Raw genomic sequence first — 19,494 nt, forward strand, 5'->3', positions numbered from 1 at the left:
TCGGACTATTAGGGTTACAGAATGGGTACCAAGAGAAGGGAAACGCAATTGAGGACGACCGAAGACTAGGTGGAGCGATGAAATTAGGAAATTCGCGGGCGCTAGTTGGAATCGGTTGGCGCAGGACCGAGGTAATTGGAGATCGCAGGGAGAGGTCTTCGTCCTGCAGGGAGCATAAAACAGGCTGATGAGGATGATAATACTTATATCGTTGGCAACACTGGTCATGAAGCTGATAATAGAGGAAGTGTTCGACATCACTTGCTAAAACACCGGAATTTTTTACTCTTGTACTTTTGTATAGAGCAAGCGCACTTTTTCTCGATCCCCGTCATCATTTGACAGTACACCTTGGACGCGGGTGCGGTTTTGAAAAAGCAACTGATGAAAATGCCTAGACGAGGGAACGCTGGCAGCACGCGTCTAATAATAACAGGCCGATCACTATCATGACCATTCGCTCCACCATTCCTCGCAGCGCCTACAAAAGCAAGGCTGCCACCTACAGGTGCGGCATGCTCTGGTCTATATCACTAAATGTATGAAAATTGAGCTTTTCAGAAATTGCTCTACCAGTATAAATTGTTGTAATGTTCCTGTCTGGTATCCTATATCAGCAATAGCAGGCTGATTTGGGCGCACGCACGCAATGACTTTACAGCTGAAAGGAAAGCTTGCCCATGTAGGGGTCGTACACTTTGGCATACCGAGAGTGAAATTTTTGACGGGCGCACATCTGACCAAAGGGCAAGGGGGGTACAGACACGAGTAACCACTCCTCTTGTCTTTTCCTTTGTCTTTTTATTATATGACCATTCCGCCGCCTTGTATGTTAAATGCAACATTCTTGCATTTCGAACGCGTTAACAAGAGACAGAGAGAGAGAAAAAAAAGACACGCTACTTTAAAAAGGGGAGTGCACACGCAATAGACTTTTCCTTGACTTTTCGATCCGACTATTCCACCAATTTGAACGGTACGTTGAGCGTTTGTACATTTTCGGCGCATCATCGAAGGAAACGCGAGCCAGGGACGCCGCCCGCCGCTATCGCCAAACGGCTCGAGGTTAAATAAGTGCGTGAATTGCCGCTGTCAAAAATGGACACGAAACACATGCGAGCGACTGAGATCAGCGTGAGCTAATAAGAGTGCTTCGTTCCACATGTGGCAGCAGCATTGAATCGCAATGCCAGTTTTTTTACTCTCTTTGCTTGCTTTTTTTTGCTTTGAGATTAACACACCGAAATGTAGCGCCATAGCTATCTGAACCTCTGATCTCTGCTGTTTACGACATTGCCAAGCTCCTGGCGTTGCGCCAACGGAGTCACTGCGGTCAATCTGCGGTGCGATGGAACCTCCCACAGGCCGAATTTTCATTCGATTTTTCTCGCAAGCACACTAGAGAACTGCGATTTCTTTCAACGTTTACTTGAAGTTTTTTTATAATATTTTCGTGCGTGATCAAATATTTTTACCTGGTCGACCATTCTGCCTGTCCAGTCGCCCCTCAATGGGTGGGTGGGCACCGGCACCGGGGGCGATGCGCGGTATTTCCTCCGATGCTCACAGTAGGGAGAACCGTGTATTGAAAAGAAGAAAAATAATAATTGTAACCTTAACTTTCCGGCGTGCCGTGGTGTGTTCGTAGTGCAGTAACACCTGCTTCACCTCCGCCGCGGGCCGGGCCGGTATTGCGCAATCTTCGGTACCCACCCACCTCTTGGGGAGTGCTTAACGCCTGTTTCACCTCCGCCGCGGGTCGGGTCGGTATTGCACTATCTTCGGCATCGGGCTTCTTCTGGGGACTGCTTAAAGCCTGTTTCACCTCCGCCACGGTTCGGCCCGGCATTGCGCTATCTTCGGGATCGGCCCATGTATGGGGAGTGCTTAACGCCTGTTACACCTCCGCCGCGGGTCGGCCCGGCATTGCGCTATCTTCGGGATCGGCCCATGTATGGGGAGTGCTTAACGCCTGTTACACCTCCGCCGCGGGTCGGCCCGGCATTGCGCGAGCTTCGGGACCGGCCCACTTGTGGGGAGTGCTTAACGCCCGTTTCACCTCCACCGTGGGCCGGCCGGTATTGCGCTATCTTCGGGATCGGCCCACGTGGGGGGAGGGTATAACGCCTGTTTCACCTCCGCCGCGGGTGGGCCGGTATTGCGCTATCTTCAGGATCGGCCCACTTATGGGGAGTGCTTAACGCCTGTTTCACCTCCACCGTGGGCCGGCCTGTATTGCGCTACCTTCGGGATCAGCGTATGTGTGGGGAGTGCTTAACGCCTGTTTCACCACCGCGGCGGGTGGGCCGGTATTGCGCTATCTTCAGGATCGGCCCATGTATGGGGAGTGCTTAACGCCTGTTTCACCTCCGCCGCGGGTCGGCCCGGCATTGCTCTATCTTCGGGATCGGCCCACGTATGGGGAGGGCTTAACGCCTGCTTCACCTCTTCCGCGGGTCGGCCCGGTATTGCGCCATCTTCAGGATCGGCCCAAGTATGGGAAGTGCTTAACGCCTGTTTCGCCTCCGCCGAGGGTCGGGCCGGTATTGCGCTATCTTCGGGATCGGCCCATGTGTGGGGAGTGCTTAACGCCTGTTTCACCTCCGCCGCGGGTAGGGCAGTTATTGCACTATCTTCTGGATCGGCCCACTTATAGGCAGTGCTTAACGCCTGCTTCAGCTCCGTCACGGGTCGGGTCGGTATTGCACTAGCTTCAAGATCGGCCCAATTATGTACTTAACGCCTGTTTCACCTCCGTTGTGGGTCGGTCCGGCATTGCAACATCTTCGGGATTGGCCCACGTATGGAGAGTTTTTTGCTTACCGCGCCAACAACGAATTCGAATAATGAAGTTGGACGTGCCAAACCACTTTCTGATTAAGAGGCACGCCGTAGTGGAGGACTCCGGAAACTTCGACCACCAGGGGTTCTTGAACGTGCACCTAAATCAAAGTACACTGCTGTTTTCGCATTTCGCCCCCATCGAAATGCGGCCGCCGTGGCCGGGATTCGATCCCGCGACCTCGTGCTCAGCAGCCCAACATCATAGCCACTCAGGCCAACAATGACACGAAAATTTCCTTGGACTGTTGAGGTATACATCTTCGCTGTATTAAACCGTACCTATTTAATCCAAAAACGTGACAACTAGTGTAGGATAACAACGGCGTGAAGACGAATGGATGAGAAAGCTGAAATGATGGCACTGAAACAATTATGACGGCATGAACACAACGGCATGATGATGGCGGCTTGACAAGAAAAGGATGACGTTGCCTATGACAGCGGCGCAATGATGATTCTTAAGTGATGGCGATCGCACAATGACGACAACGTGACGAAACGGCATGAGGGTAATAGGATGAAGACGAGTGTATCACGTCGATGGCGTGACGACGGACGTATGTCGACAATGGTGCGAGATAGTGTGACGACGATAGCGTTAAGAGAATCAGATGACAAAGCTGGAATGACGGGGATGGAATGACCACGATGGCATCACGACGACGGTACAGCAACGAATGCATGGCGATGACCGTACAACGACGACAATATGACGACGATGGTATGACAGCTGTGTCATAACAATAATTGTATGATGACAGAATGATTATGACAAAGTGATGAACAAATGGCGTCGATGGAATGCCAAAACCATGGAGACAATTGCATGACAACAGCACGCCGCCTCATGCATCGTCATCATTAGCCGTCGTGATTCCATAATAACTGGCGCCGTCGTCATGCTGTCGTGTCGTTTTATCGACGTCATTTCATTTTATTCCATAGTACACATGTCTCTGTCTCTGATGGAAGTGCACGTTGTGTCGCGTGGACTTTGTTTGAATCCCACCGATGGCAACGGTTGTTGTGGTCGCACCGATGGTACGACCTGTTGGGAACTCGGCGCTGACGCCCGTTGTTGCACCTGGGTCGCAAGCCCCAAGGGTAGCGTTGGCCTGGCGGCCTGGGGTACAACTGGAAGCATCCGAAGGTCCCGGCAAAGCATGAGTCGACAGGTAACAACAAAACAACTTGTTTATTTTAACATCGCAAAGAGTTGGCGGTCAGGTTGACCGAAGTAGAGAGACGGGAGTGCACTTTACTCAACAGAAGAAATCGGAGCCCCTCTTTTTGGCGTCCGGGGGCAGCTGTTTTTATACTCTCGCAGTTGAGGGCAAGAAGGAACCCCTCAATAGACGAGCACGTGATTGTACAATGGGATAAGGTGACGCATACTGTCGTAGCGCCTCCGGACGGGCACAATGGCTGGGAGGAGAAGGTGACTTCTACTCTCGTAGCGCCTCCGGTCGGGCACAATGGCTGGGAGGAGAAGGTGACTTCTACTCTCGTAGCGCCTCCGGACGGGCACAATGGCTGGGAGGAGAAGGTGACTTCTACTCTCGTAGCGCCTCAGGTCGGGCACAATGGCACATACACTCACACACGCACATGAAGGCACGTGGCATCGGAACATGCCTGGACGCTCTTGGCGGGGAGCGTAGCGGCGACGCCGAACGGGCCAAAATGTCTGCCGCTTTGTTGCAGTCGCGCCGGCAAAACCGCGCGTTGTAGGCGAAACGTAACAGACCGCCCCGCCGGGGGAAGGAGATCCCGATGGACAGGGGACTGCATCCGCTGTCCGGAGGGATGTCGCTCGATGATGCTCATAACCGAAGTCGGGCGTCCCTCGACGTTTCTTGAGCGCAGCGCACAGAGAAGGCCTCGTTCTCTCGTTCAGGTTCGCACGGGACACTGCAAAGTGTCTTCGGGAGAGTTCACATTTTTGTTCTCGTTCCCGGCAAGCGTTAGAACTACGCTGAAACTCAACCGCTCAGTCAGCAAGCACGGCACAACCCTCACTAAGCCCTGCCAGGCTCTTTCCCCTTTTATACCACTGCCTAGTTCCTTACAGTAGTCTAGCATCACTCAGAACGCGTCCACAAATTGGAAAATTGCACTAGAAAGCATATCATCACTTTGAAACACTAAACAAAAGCAATATGTTAAAAAAATCCTGCCTCAGGAAGAAAAACATCAGTAACAAACAATTTTGAGGCTGATTCCTACGTTAGGGGCTTCGACTTAAGCCATCGGCGTTACCGTTGAGACTCCCCATTTTGTAACGCACCTCAAAGGAATATTGTTGCAAAGCCAGGCTCCAGCGCAGGAGGCGGCCATTTTTGGGAGAGATGGTCTGCAGCCATTGGAGAGGGCAGTGATCCGTCTCAATGATAAACCTCGAGCCGGCTAGATAGCATGACAATTTCTGAACGGCCCACACGAGACATGCACACTCTTTCTCGGTGGCGCTATACGCCTGCTCACGACTGGTCAGCTTACGACTAGCATACAGGACGGGGTGTTCTACTTCTCCATTTTCCCGTTGGCACAGTACAACGCCCATGCCTCGCTCACTAGCATCGCACTGAACAACGAACCCTTTTGTATAGTCTGGCGATCGTAGCACAGGCTGGCTTGTTAGGGCACTCTTTAGGGCGCTAAAAGCTCTTTCCTTTGTCTCGTCCCAGACGACTGTTTGAGGCTCTGTCTTTCTTAGAGCATCCGTCAGGGAAGCCGCGATATCAGAGTACCTGGGGATGTACCTCTGATAGTAGCCGGCGACACCTAAGAACGACCGAATATCGGTCTTCGTGCGCGGTTGCGGAAAGTCTCGCACAGCGGCCACTTTTATTTCAGAGGGGCGGCGACGACCCTGACCAATCACGTGACCGAGGTAGACAACCTCGGCCTGTGCTAACTGGCACTTAGGAGCCTTGACTGTCAAGCCCGCTTCGCGCAGGCGGGTTAGCACTGCCCGCAAGTGTGCCATATGCTCAGACCAGGATGCGGAGAATATCGCTACGTCGTCTAGATACGGTAAAGCGAATTCTTGCTGTCCCCGCAACACTTTATCCATGAGGCTTGAAAAACAGTATGGCGCGTTCTTCAAACCAAAACTCAACACTTTAGGACGAAATGTTCCCATTGGTGAAATGAACGCCGCATACCTACGAGCCTCTTCTGTAAGTGGAACCTGCCAATAACCCCTGACAAGATCTAGGGTGGAAATAAACTGAGCGCTACTAACTTTCTCAAGGCGCTCCTCGATGTTAGGGATCGGATAAATTTGATCCTTAGTGATGGAATTAAGCCTGCGGTAGTCGACGCAAGGACGAGGTTCCTTGCCCGGTACCTCAACTAAAATCAAAGGGGAGGTATAATCACTCTCACCTGCCTCAATAACACCGAGCTGTAGCATTTTCTTTACCTCAGCCTCTATAATATCGCTCTGGCGGGGTGACACCCGGTACGCCTTGGATCGTACTGGCTCTGGGGAGGTAAGTTCTATATCATGAGTAAGTACAGAAGTCCTACCAGGCCTCTCAGAGAACAGACCTTGAAACTCTTGTAAGAGCTGGTGTAGTTCGGTTTTCTGCTCACGCGACAGCGGTGCTTTACTGATAAGGTCACTAATGACTTGACCGGTGTCTTCCCTGTTCGTCACTGAGCCTAGTCCCGGAAGCTCGACCGGAAGCTCTTCAGGAACGTTTACCATCATGCACACCACTGCTTCCCTTTGTCTATAAGGTTTGAGCAGATTACAGTGGTAAACTTGCTGTGCTTTCCGCTTTCCTGGCAGACTTACCACGTAGTTAACGTCCGACAGTTTCTGAACAATTCGTGCTGGGCCCTCCCACTGCACGTCTAGTTTGTTGTTTAGCGATGTGCGCAATATCATGACCTCATCGCCCACCTCAAAACGACGGGCCCTGGCGGTCCGATCATAATAAACCTTGGCCCTCTGCTGGGCCTTTGCCATTGCTTCACCTGACAACTCCTGTGCCCTTCTTAAGCGTTCGAGGAACTTAAGCACGTACTCCACCACGACTGGGTCGTCGCCCCTGCCTTCCCACGATTCTCGAAGCATGCGAAGCGGAGACCGAAGCGAGCGACCGTACACCAGCTCAGCTGGCGAAAACCCCGTAGCTGCATGCGGCGCGGTCCTTAATGCAAACATCACCCCAGGCAGACACAGCTCCCAGTCAGTTCGATGTTCAAAACACAATGCTCTCAACACGCGCTTCATGACGGAGTGGAGCTTCTCAACGGAATTCGACTGTGGGTGGTACACTGAGCTGTGTAACAGCTTTACCCCACACCTTTCGAGAAAAGTTGTCGTCAAAGCGCTAGTAAACACTGTGCCCTGATCTGATTGGATTTCCGCAGGAAAACCAACTCGCGCAAATATGGACAGTAGTGCATTGACTATCTCAACTGAGCTGAGTTCTTTAAGCGGCACTGCTTCAGGGAACTTTGTCGCTGGGCAGATCATAGTCAAAATGTGTCTGTACCCCGTGGCTGTTACCGGCAGAGGTCCCACTGTATCAATAACGAGCCGTCTAAAAGGCTCCGTAATGATAGGTACCAATTTCAACGCCGCCCTTGATTTGTCCCCTGGTTTGCCCACCCGCTGACAAGTGTCACATGTCCTCACGAAATGGTCTGCGTCCCGAAAACACCCTGGCCAATAGTACTCTTGCAAGAGACGGTCCTTAGTTTTCTTAACTCCTAGGTGTCCGGACCACGAACCCCCGTGCGACAAGCGCAACAGATCCTGACGATAGCATTGAGGAACGATCAGCTGATCGAACTCCACTCCTCTGCGGTCTAGATACTTCCGGTACAGGACTCCACCTCTTTCCACAAAACGCGCATTTTTCCTGGCGATACCTTCCTTGACATTGCAGCGTATGTTTTCTAGGCTACCATCCTTCTTTTGCTCGGCTATCAAAGCCGACCGGCTGACTTTTAGCAACCTATCAAGTCCGTCTGACGTAGGCGCGATGAGCAAATCTGTAGATAGCTCTTCTAACTTTCCCTTATCGGGCATTTCCTCTCTAGTATCTGGCGCCTTCAACGCTACAGACTCAATTTTATTCAGTTCGGGCGTGCTCTGAATATCAGCTTGCTGCGCCTCTGACCCTTTTTCATTGTTCGATAACGTCGGCCCCGCAACTACCGCCTTTGCAGCGAGCTCCCGAACCTTCGATCTGGTTAAGGCCTGAACGCTAGCCTCACCAAACAAAAGCCCCTTCTCGCGCAGGAGGTGATCGGACCTGTTTGAAAATAGGTACGGGTACTGGGGGGGCAGCATAGATGACACTGCCGCCTCCGTCTCAAGCGCTCCGAAAGGTCCTTCAATAAGCACCTTTGCTACTGGCAGACACACGCTATGAGCTTCCAGGGCTTGCTTGATCCATGCGCACTCGCCCGTGAACATATCGGGTTCTACGTAGGACGGGTGAACTACATCCATCGTAGCTGCGGAATCGCGAAGCACTCGGCACTCTTTCCCGTTCACGAGGAGGTCTCGCATGTAAGGCTCGAGAAGCTTCATGTTCTCGTCAGTGCTGCATAATGAAAAAAACACAACTTTTGATGTTGTTTCCGGACACTGCGCCGAAAAGTGACCCGGCTTCTGGCACGTATAACACACGCGCGCTTGCCTCATCTCGAACCGCTTTCTGCGTTCGGCTTCGGCTGCCGCCGTCTCCTTACGTTTGGTCGGACTGCTTTCACTCGCATCCTCACTACGCGTGTTCCCCTTTGCTCTCATGGGTGTGAACTTCGGCCTCTCAAACTTCGAGCCAAATTCACCCTTTTGACCGTCCTTAGCTCCGCGAGCCCGACGCGTCACAAACTCCTCGGCTAGCTCAGCGGCTTTAGCCACCGTACAAACGTCTGGCCTATCCAAGACCCAGTACCTCACGTTCTCAGGTAACGGACTATAAAACTGTTCCAGCCCGAAACACTGCAGAACTTTATCGTGGTCACCAAACGCTTTCTCTTCTTTGAGCCACTCCTGCATGTTTGACATTAGCCTGTACGCAAACTCTGTGTATGACTCACTTCTGCCTTTCTCATTTTCCCGAAACTTCCGACGGAACGCCTCCGCTGACAGCCGGTACTTTTTTAGAAGACTCGATTTCACTGTGTCGAAATCCTCTGCCTCCTCTCTATCCAAGCGAGCGACTACGTCGGCCGCCTCGCCGGGTAACAAAGTGAGCAAGCGCTGTGGCCACGTTTCCCGAGAGAACCCCTGCTTCTCGCACGTTCGCTCAAAGTTAACCAGGAACAAACCAATGTCCTCTCCAAGCTTAAACGGCCGCATCAGGTCAGTCATTTTGAACAATACGCGTTCTCCTGCACCGTGTGCCTGACTTCCATTACGAGCGCGTTCCATCTCTACCTCGAGACGCTTCATTTCCAAAGCGTGTTCGCGCTCTTCTTTTTCTTTCTGCTCTTTAAGTTCGCGCTCCTGTTTCTCTTTTTGCTCTTTAAGTTCGCGCTCCTGTCTTTTTGACATCTCCTCAATAGTCTCAAGGCATTCCGACAGCTCGTCATCCTCAGCCTCTAACTCAAGAATAGCCTTTAGCAGTTCTGGTTTTCTGAGTTTGTCCGAGACATCCAGACCCAACTCTCTTGCAAGCTCCAACAATTTCGGTTTGCGCAACGACTTCAAATCCATGGCTGCTCTGAATGCTGCTTTCTCTACTGCCTATTATTGTCTTGCCGCAATCTAACCCGGCAGCAACGACAACCACAATTACCAGCTCTGTTTCTGACACTAACAAAAGCCTGGCAAAGCTCAGAAGAAGAAAGTCCCGCACTCACCAAACCTCGTAGCCAAGAGTTCAGCGCAGTCGTTCCGCTGCAGGCAACCAGTCATCACACAGGGCTCGTTGCACTGCTCCCGGATCGTTGTTGAGCTGCTCAGCATACAGTCAACTGCATCTCTTCGCTGCTGGCTTCCGTTGTCGCGATCTCACCGCTGGCAGACAGTTGTTTGAATCCCACCGATGGCAACGGTTGTTGTGGTCGCACCGATGGTACGACCTGTTGGGAACTCGGCGCTGACGCCCGTTGTTGCACCTGGGTCGCAAGCCCCAAGGGTAGCGTTGGCCTGGCGGCCTGGGGTACAACTGGAAGCATCCGAAGGTCCCGGCAAAGCATCAGTCGACTGGTAACAACAAAACAACTTGTTTATTTTAACATCGCAAAGAGTTGGCGGTCAGGTTGACCGAAGTAGAGAGACGGGAGTGCACTTTACTCAACAGAAGAAATCGGAGCCCCTCTTTTTGGCGTCCGGGGGCAGCTGTTTTTATACTCTCGCAGTTGAGGGCAAGAAGGAACCCCTCAATAGACGAGCACGTGATTGTACAATGGGATAAGGTGACGCATACTGTCGTAGCGCCTCCGGACGGGCACAATGGCTGGGAGGAGAAGGTGACTTCTACTCGTAGCGCCTCCGGACGGGCACAATGGCTGGGAGGAGAAGGTGACTTCTACTCTCGTAGCGCCTCAGGTCGGGCACAATGGCACATACACTCACACACGCACATGAAGGCACGTGGCATCGGAACATGCCTGGACGCGCTTGGCGGGGAGCGTAGCGGCTACGCCGAACGGGCCAAAATGTCTGCCGCTTTGTTGCAGTCGCGCCGGCAAAACCGCGCGTTGTAGGCGAAACGTAACAACTTCCACCTATGGAAGCACCGTTCCGGCGTCCCTCTCGACTTTCTCACCTCTTCATTCACTTCTCTCTCTGTGGCGAGAGAGGTGCAAACTTCGTAACGAGCTAAGAAAAGCTGGAACGTTAAACATAATGAATTAGGATTTCAATGTTGACTGCTTCTATCTTGAAATGTGCAAAAACTTTTCTTAGTGTGGCTTGCACAGTGATGACACACAGAGGGTTGGTGTAGACTGAAAGCATGTTGTCAGAAGCCTGGGCTATGTTACGACTACTGTTGTTGCAGACAATTATCAGCTTTACTGAACCACGGGAAAACATTAATGCAGCTGGTATTGCACCTAATAAGAAAACGAAACAGAAATAATATACCATACTTGTACGTTGGTAAGGAGAAACTTAAGCTCGAATTGAGGTGTTCCCATTTCCTCGATTTCTTACGTGTGTTTATTTAGTTGCGTTATTTTGTCTAAGTTTGTGCACCAAACAATGAAAACAGCACCAAAATGATACCCAGTATGTTCACATTGCGATATTTGATTAACACATGACTTCTCCTTTAACTGTATTGCAGGCCATCTACATTCCTTGGGTCTTGTTTGTGCTTAACTTGATGGTCAGTGGCGGGTAAGTTATCCACCAATGTCGTTCCTCTTTCTGATGAAACCTCCCTGTAGCTCTAGGGTCTGAACGTGTGAAATTGCACAGCGAGAATATCCTGACAGCTTCACGGAGGAGTGCATACAAATGTACAGTCGACAAGAAAGGCTTACACACCTCTCGAGTGCCTGCCAAACATAATCTCCGCGACATTTTCGAAACGTCAAATACCACCAAGAGCAGCCTGGGGCCAGGGATGTGTACTTTGTTGTTCGCCAACGTGTCACTTTTCTAGCTTGGCCGGGGGATTTTTTATTTTTTGCTTTCTCATACAACGCGCTTTTCGGCAGTCATGGCAACGCATTTCGCTCTCGATTGCAGCATCATCACAACTGATATCAGCCGCGTGCCACTGTTCTGAGACCAGTGCGTGCCTCTGAGATGGATGCTTTGCGTGAGAATAATGAAGTAGAAAAATGCTACAGAAATTCTGAGAATTGTCTAGTGATGCGTGAGCATTGTTTGGCTCGGGTGTTACTTCGCTTTCGCTTACTTGCTTTTCCTGGCTTATGCACATCTACCCATTGCTTTTCCGGTACCAAATAATGTTTACGCACTAGTGGACACTTCTAAGAATTCCTGTAGCATTTTTATTGTTTATCATGCCTCCCCTACTTAAACCATATAATAGTTCTTCAATTACAATTCTATTCCGTACAATCACATATGGTAACAATCTGCTTTGACTGCTGCGTTCTGCAAAATTAAATTTTGGTTAACCTTATTCATATTATTTTATTTCCTTTTTGTTACGACCTGGGCGTGGTGACCTAACCAGTCTTTCTTTCTTTAAGCCTACCGATCATCTAGTGTAACAGTATTATCACATCGACCAATTAGCTACTCTATCATTTCTTTCATACTCCATCGTTTCAAAGCAGGCTTGTTTGCACGCATGCCGGTAATGCGAGAGAGCAAGCTTTCAGAAAAAGTAACCTTTCAAAGGGGCATTAGGAGAGCGATTGTCTCTTTCCTATTTCTTTCAATTTTAAATTCCTTCCTTATCAATTAACAATCTGCCAATCATCTATATTTATACCATTATAACGATTAAATGCCTTAACTTCGGTAATTATGCCTTTATTTTGCAGATAAAGGGGGTGAGACTTTTCGCGTTACGGACAGATTTTGCTGGGGTACTGACGAGAGAATGCTTACGCATTAAAAGCGTCACAGTTTACTGGACCCGCTGGCGAACATTAAGATGACATTTCTGGCCTAATGCTGCTCTCGACGGCCAGCGTCGTACCAGAAGGTGGCGCGGAGAGGGAGCTTGGCACGTGCTCACATGGTTCGCACACTCGTGTTATAGATTGTATTTTCGCGCGGTAACGATGAAAACAGACGAAGCGCATCGCACACATGTGTCTTTCTGTGTACATCACTTGAAGAGATTAGCCGTTTTTAATGGTACTTATGTTCTTTAATGCAGTAGAACTCTTGTTGTTGAGAGTTCTCGATTCTGCAGCGATAACGAGAGAAACGTCGGGGAACATTTTTACAATGTCTTGACCTTTAGTAATGATCGTGTTTGCGTGCTCATATGGTGGAAAAAGCAGTAAGTCAGCATGATAGCAGCCGCACATTGGTTGTGCCGTTTCATTCGTTGCCTGTACAGCAGCGTCATTTGCAGACGTAAAAATATTTTTATAGTTTAATACGCATGTAAAAAAAGGGTAAACACCAAGCCGAAATACAGAATGCATGTTTAAGCCCAACGTATGTTCCACTTAATACATATTGACTTATCCCCTTTTGTGCCACGCTAATCACCTCAATTCTGACCGAAACTGGTCAAATAATTTCAAAGGACCCCAGTTGCCAACATGCTTTCCCTCTTCAGAAAGGAAAATTCACGCGGAAACTTCTCTGGTAGTTGTCTAAGTACGCGTAAGCATTGTGCCACTTGATCATCTTCGCCCCCCCCCCCCAGCACAGTGTCATTATCAATCTTACGGAACTTGATACGACCAGTATAAGCCCTTATGGACCCTCACCGATCGTTCGCTTATCGTGTTTGATAGCGAACATGAGAAGGCAGGTTTAAGATGGAGTTCAGTAGGCCACTTGAACGCACGTATATTCGTTTTAATTAAGGTAAAGTTACTTAGCCACATTTAATTAAGACAGAGTTAATTAAGGCACTCGTACCCTCTACTATTGGTGGGAGTCAAGTTCCCGACCTATGGTGCTAATTAAGGCGAATTAGGGTTAATTTAGCGAAGCTGTTGCAAAACCACCGCTACATTTTCTGAGGGGTATATGTAATCCTTTATTGATGGTTCGGATGCTTGTTTTGAGCTTGTTCTTTATTGAAACGTATGGTGTTCTGTCTGCTGCATGGGTGATCTCAATGAATGTATGCACTGCTCGCTTCACTTTCCTGAGCGCTGGTAGCATTTGCCTCACGCGGCTATGACCAATTGCTTTTTTTTTTGCTTGCTCACGGGTGTATGAGCCATTGCGTAAGACGGTATGAGCTATTAGTTGTCTTACGTGATGGACAATATTCTAGTTAGGTAGGCATATAAATGTTGTATGCATTTAATAAATTTATTTTGTTGCGCTGTGTCATGCATTTTATGCTGCCATGTAACAAAAGGACGACTAAGCACTGAGACAAAACTAGGCCCGTCCATGGCATCGCTAGAAAATGCAAAGCAACATTGAGGAGCTGGGCTGATCCTTGTCCGACATTACCTGAAACGCGTGGATATACCTGTCTCGCCCAACTTATTAACTATATGAATCTGTTAAGACGTGGTGTTGCTCCAAAGCTAGAGCGATGTTTCAAATTAGAGTGTTGCAGGATCGAGTTTTTCGTTACTCTGTTCCAGTCAACGAATGTAATGCCTAATTTAACCATACATATACTGTTCGATTCTATAAATATAACCATGTTCTTTTCATTTCCCCAAAGCTCTGACGACATGTAATGGTGTATTTTAGGCCCGTTTAGCTTATCATCGTTTATCGTGCTGTATCAAAACAGATAAAATAAAAGTATTCTCTCTTAAGACATGTCGCTACCTGTCCCAAAGAATTTTAGAATTTCAGTCTGAGAATGAAAATTTTAGTTTCCTCTTTATAGTTGACGCGGTAAATATGTTTTGACTATGAAACCAGCAAAGACATGCTTTTCACGAATAAAAATGTGCGAAACTATGGCCGCCATGCGAGGAGTCATTGCTGCAAACTGAAAGATGCAGAGGAAAGATGGTTTGGCAGGTAGGTATGTGGCGATGTCATCGGGTTGTGCAATAAACCACCATTATTCCCAAATCATTCGGCCGAAGCGCGTTCTCTCTAAAAAACCCTAAAGAATAAAAAAAAATATTTTGTTCAAACATTTCTCCGAACAACTGCCCATATAGTCTAACTCTATCGCACGTTTCAGATTATTTCGGTGTATTGCACAGGTTTTTCCATAAAGGAGCAGTGCACAAAACTTCATGCATAAATCTACAGTACAAGAATTGTTATTAGTTTTCGCGTATTAAGCAAATACCGAACATGAAGTGCTGGCAAAAATGAGAACGCAGTTTTGAAACCAATGTTTCATACCTGCAAGTTTGGACTTATTTTAAAATGTTGCGAACATTGCATAAAATTTATGACAAATAAATTGTGTTCTCAATACAATACTAAAGGTGTGGAAAGGTTGTATGGCGCAAGTTTGTGAGAAATGCTTACGAAAAAGAATACCTGTACCATGCTCTTTGGAAGTGTAAGGTGCAATAAGCTAGAGGGGTGTTTGTTTCAAACATGTTTATTGAGACAAGATCCTCAAGAAAGCAAACTCATCAACAGCAAATACTCTGGAAAATCATTGCGATTGAAAACCTAAGTGTGCTGCTTGTCAATAACGTCTGTTACAAGTTTGCTGTTTTGTACTGATGTGCTGCATCGAAAGGCAAATCAGCATTAATGAAGTACTTATTTATCTCACAATTATGTGTGTGCTCCTAGCAAACATTGAACGAAATTTCCTGTGATCGCTTGCGCCCCCCCCCCCCCCCCGTCCTTGTGACTGCGGTATTTTACAAATGTTGATGCTCACGTGTTCACAGGTATTCAGCGTTCCTGCACCAAAGCAAGATACGATATGTGAAGAATTCGTCATGCCGTTAATTGTTAAGAATTCGATATGCGAATAATTAGTCAGCTTGGGCTTCCATTGGATGCGACTTCGTCTCCTCTTGCATGAGCTACCGCTCGTCTTGATGTAGAGGATGGAATGCTTTTAGCTCCCGTTGTCGACGACAGTTAAATGACCTTGAGTCAAAAGCCAGAGTCATTAGGCGGGCACTCAGCCGAGGGCAACCGGGCATTGTTGCGAGGACAAAACGAGATCATCCGACCAGCCAGTCAAAGCTTAAGAAAATGCGGTCTCTGGCCCCCAGTCCTTCGTACAGGACCTCATTACAATTGCTAGTTACTGCCCAAACAAGTTACAAAAAATATTTCCTCGCAGTTGTTTCTAATGTTTGTTCACAATATCACTCAAGCTGTAGCTATATCTAGTACGCTGTAGTTTTATTTGTAATTTTCAATAGGCGACGCTCAAAAGGAAGATGGTGCACCATATACTTGATTGCTTTCTTTTGGCGCAGCGACAGGGTAGCCTAGGCAGGGTAGCCATTTACAGAAAATAGTTTTTCAGAGATAGCGACCTACCCTAAAAATAAGCAAGCGACAATGCAAAACAAGAAAAACCGTGGCACTACAGTCATAATCAACGCACGCAAAATGAAAATAAGAAAAATGCATTGCCCAGATCTGTTACAGAAATTTCATTGAAGGGCAGGGTTAAGACAAATGGCCTATTCTTCAAACGTTAATCGGCGAGGACTGTTGCGCATATTGGCCGAAAGCGAAGAAGGAAAGTCAGTGTGGTATGCATTGTCATGATGATTTCTTTCAGTGAAATGTGTCTTGTTCACAGAGAACTAGTCGGCATGTGTGTGTGAGGAAGTGCATAAGTTAGCGCGATGTACAAATGCTGCGCGTGTAGTCATGCAACATAGTGAAAATGGTCCGCAGAGAAGTTTTGTGCTGTGGTGCTTTATCGACATTGATTTGCACTTTGTGCAGTGACCGTCGTTTAGTGTAGGTTTGTGTAGGGAATAAAAGAGTACTTTTATACTGTTTCGACAGAAGGAATGGTACATTTATGATAAATAACATGTAAGAGAAAATGTGATTGCATCGTTCCCTAGACGAATGACATGAACCATTGGCATTTGCGGCTGTTTTCAGATTTCAAGCTCTCGCTTTTACAACTCTGTTACGCTTTATGTTCCGACATGCAATCTAGAATGCATTGTAACATGTGGTCTGCAATTCCATCTTCTGGCTGGCTTAATAACTTAGATTTATTTTAACATGCGTGGAGGCTATGCAAGCACAGCGTCAAGAACCCAACTTTCAGCACTTGTCAATCCTTGCTTCAAATCATAAACTGCTATGCAAGACCACCAGGATTTTTAAAGTGTCCCTCTGCCTTGACACCCTAAAAGGTCGTTTATACCTTTAAGAGTGTTAAAACCAGTGCGCTTGTGATGGGCTTCACTAGCATGGCCTTTCTGTGGTGCACGCTCTGTGGTTTTTCCCTCTTACTATTGTTTTAACGAAACCACATACTTAGAGGAAATACCAAGCCTCCTAATTTTAGCACCAAGACCATTCTTTGAATAGTGCCTGTACTTCCTCTCGCCAACTTTGCGCAGCGTTTAAAAAGCTAATTGTCGCGTCAGCCAACCAGAAGAGAACGAGAAGGGCTCCTCCTTTATCCGCCTCTGATCGCCTTCCGCAAGACACCGACAGAAGCGCAACTTCGCCGAACGTTTAGTAGCGTACTATGGGCGAGCTCCCGTCCCTTCTCTGGAACACGCAGCCGGCTCTTGTTACTGAATCAGTGACATGACCCCCAGCCTTCGCAGCACTGCATGAAATTGGTGAGGCGGAGCGCGGGAATCACAGGGCCGTGCTAGCAGTTATCACAAAACCTACGAATACTGCCTGTCAGAGCTATTGACTACGTAGTTTCCTGCTTGGAGAACGCCGATGTGTAAGTACTAATGAAACAGCTCCACCTGAACATAATAGCTAGCGAAGAAACAGTGGAATAAATAGAGCTCCCTTGATCTGTATCCTTGTCAATCTGTGTAGCTATGAACAAAGTGCTGCAGTGCTCACTAAAATTGAGGACTTATTCACTTCCTGTCATTTCTCTCCTTCTTTTCCTATAGGGGCCTGTATGAGCTCATTGGCATCCTGGTGGGACACATCTCATATCTCCTGTTCACGTAACTGCAACTCTCGGTGCTACAGATGTCGCGCAGTGCGCATGTGAAAGGATTATTTGCATGATTGAAAAGATGACGGCTTCACGTATTTAACACTACTAAAGCGAAAGGTAGTCTTTTCGAAACAAGGAATACAAAAAATTGACACTCAGTTACTTTATGAGATATACATATTGGGCTTGTTAACCAGCATAACATTGCTGGATAATGTTTGTTGTCGATTAAGTGAGTATGCTTATTTTACTAATAATGCGCAGTAAGCTTTCTGCCTTGGATGGGGTGCTGGCGCGCTCTTGAGCTCTCATGCCGGTAAACACCAAGCCGCCAATTTACCATACACTGTTTACCTGGCAGTTTAACTATTGTAGTTTAGTTCGGCGGACCACATCACGAACCATGAATAAAATAATACGAATACAAAAGGTACTCCTGCGTCACATTGCAAGTATATCGACGAGAAAAGCTTTGTCACAGAAATACCAAGTCATAAGGTAGATATATATTAGGAGTACCGCGTTCTATAGCTATTTTATTTTGCAAGAAAAAGAAAGGTTGAGGAATATTCTTAGATCAGTAAAGACTCTGCAACTTATGAAATACTGGTACACCTCGGAAACCCTGATCCCTGTCTTCAACCACGCTTTTGCACAGAATATAAATTGCAGATCAACAAACAAAGTTTGCCAAAATCCGTAATAAAAGCATTCTCATCACTAATATCGCTCACAATGAATTGAAGATCTATTTCATTACCTTTTAAATTAAGCGTACTCTGTGATCACGTTTTATTTTCGTATGATCATCTTGTATCAGGCACGTTGAAATACTATCTGTCCGATGTGAGGTATCCCGTCACTGATGTGTTATATGTTAGTGTAGAAATTAAAGACTTTGTATTTCTTTTTGTTCTTTTGTACGCTTTCAATCGCCTGGTTTTGTTAGTATTGGTAATTATGTGCCCTTCAAGAATACAAACCGTGCTGCTTCTTCCTTGGTGTACCTTACTTTATAACTGCACGTTCTAAGGCATCGTTATATCTCTTAGAAAAGTAAAAACCTTCAATTTTAATTACTAGATGATGCTGATATTTCGGCATGACCTTTCAGACGAGGCGGTGACAAACAGTACCAGAGCCCTCGGTTAGCAGCGCCACCACAGGGCAGCCGAGCGTGTGTATGGGATTACACTTTCTTGCTGGAAAGCACGCTGAATAGTATCGCCCTAGGAAAATGTGCCAGTGCGCGTAGTCTTAAAAGCCATCGTCACATGTTAGATTGGGAGTCCACAATAATGCTGTTTTAATCTTCCTTTTGGTAAGGGGTGACAATATGGGCTCCGGAAAGTCCAGAATGTAGAATGCTTATTTGTTTTTAATGCCCTTTATGTGCACTTATTAAACCACGATTCATAGTGCAGAATGATATGACAGAAATTTGCTAAGAAAGCTTTGTTAGGCAAATAAGTGCTTGGCATTACCAGTTTGTTTTGTGTAGTTGGGTGTTTATGTGCGCCTGCGCGTCTGTTGCTTGCCGCAAATTATCGCGTCCGTTTTGCCATGACATTAAAACTCGCTAGCGTTGTGATAATAGGACGTGAACATCGTTTTACATTATTCAGGAAAACAGCTGTCCTTTATTTGAAGGCCATTCGACAATTATTTGTTATTCGAGTGGATTCGTTTCTGGAGCTCTTCGATTCAAATTCGATTAATTTTGCCACAAAGTTGCTGTCCGCACGCCCCTAATGTTTTCCGTGTTGGCAATGCATGCTTATGAACTGCAAGGGATATCAGTATTAATGGTCGGCTATATATCTAACAAATTTGCTGATCACGGTGAGGACGCGTCCTTGGTCACATGTAACTGGCAGAAACCTCTCATGGAGCGGCGTTTTAAGGTACGTTTCTCGAAGTATACAGCGTTTACAGTCGCGTACAAATGCAAGTACAGGCAGCCTATAAGTACCGCAGCGTTTCACACTGCCGTGTG

The 19,494-nt window shown here is 47.5% G+C and overlaps 1 protein-coding gene across 1 annotated transcript in view; it reads left to right on the top strand.

The window, feature by feature from the left end:
- The window catches only part of LOC142586154 (derlin-1-like), a 52,039-nt gene extending 34,530 nt beyond the window's left edge, over positions 1-17,509 (top strand). The window contains exons 6-7 of the mRNA XM_075697406.1: positions 11,112-11,164; positions 17,449-17,509. Coding sequence (XP_075553521.1) covers positions 11,112-11,164; positions 17,449-17,509 — 114 coding nt within the window. The remainder of the gene's footprint in view (positions 1-11,111; positions 11,165-17,448) is intronic.
- Positions 17,510-19,494: the final 1,985 nt, after the last annotated feature.

Source organism: Dermacentor variabilis, chromosome 6, assembly GCF_050947875.1.
Source record: "Dermacentor variabilis isolate Ectoservices chromosome 6, ASM5094787v1, whole genome shotgun sequence".
Classification (NCBI taxonomy): Eukaryota; Metazoa; Arthropoda; class Arachnida; order Ixodida; family Ixodidae; genus Dermacentor; species Dermacentor variabilis.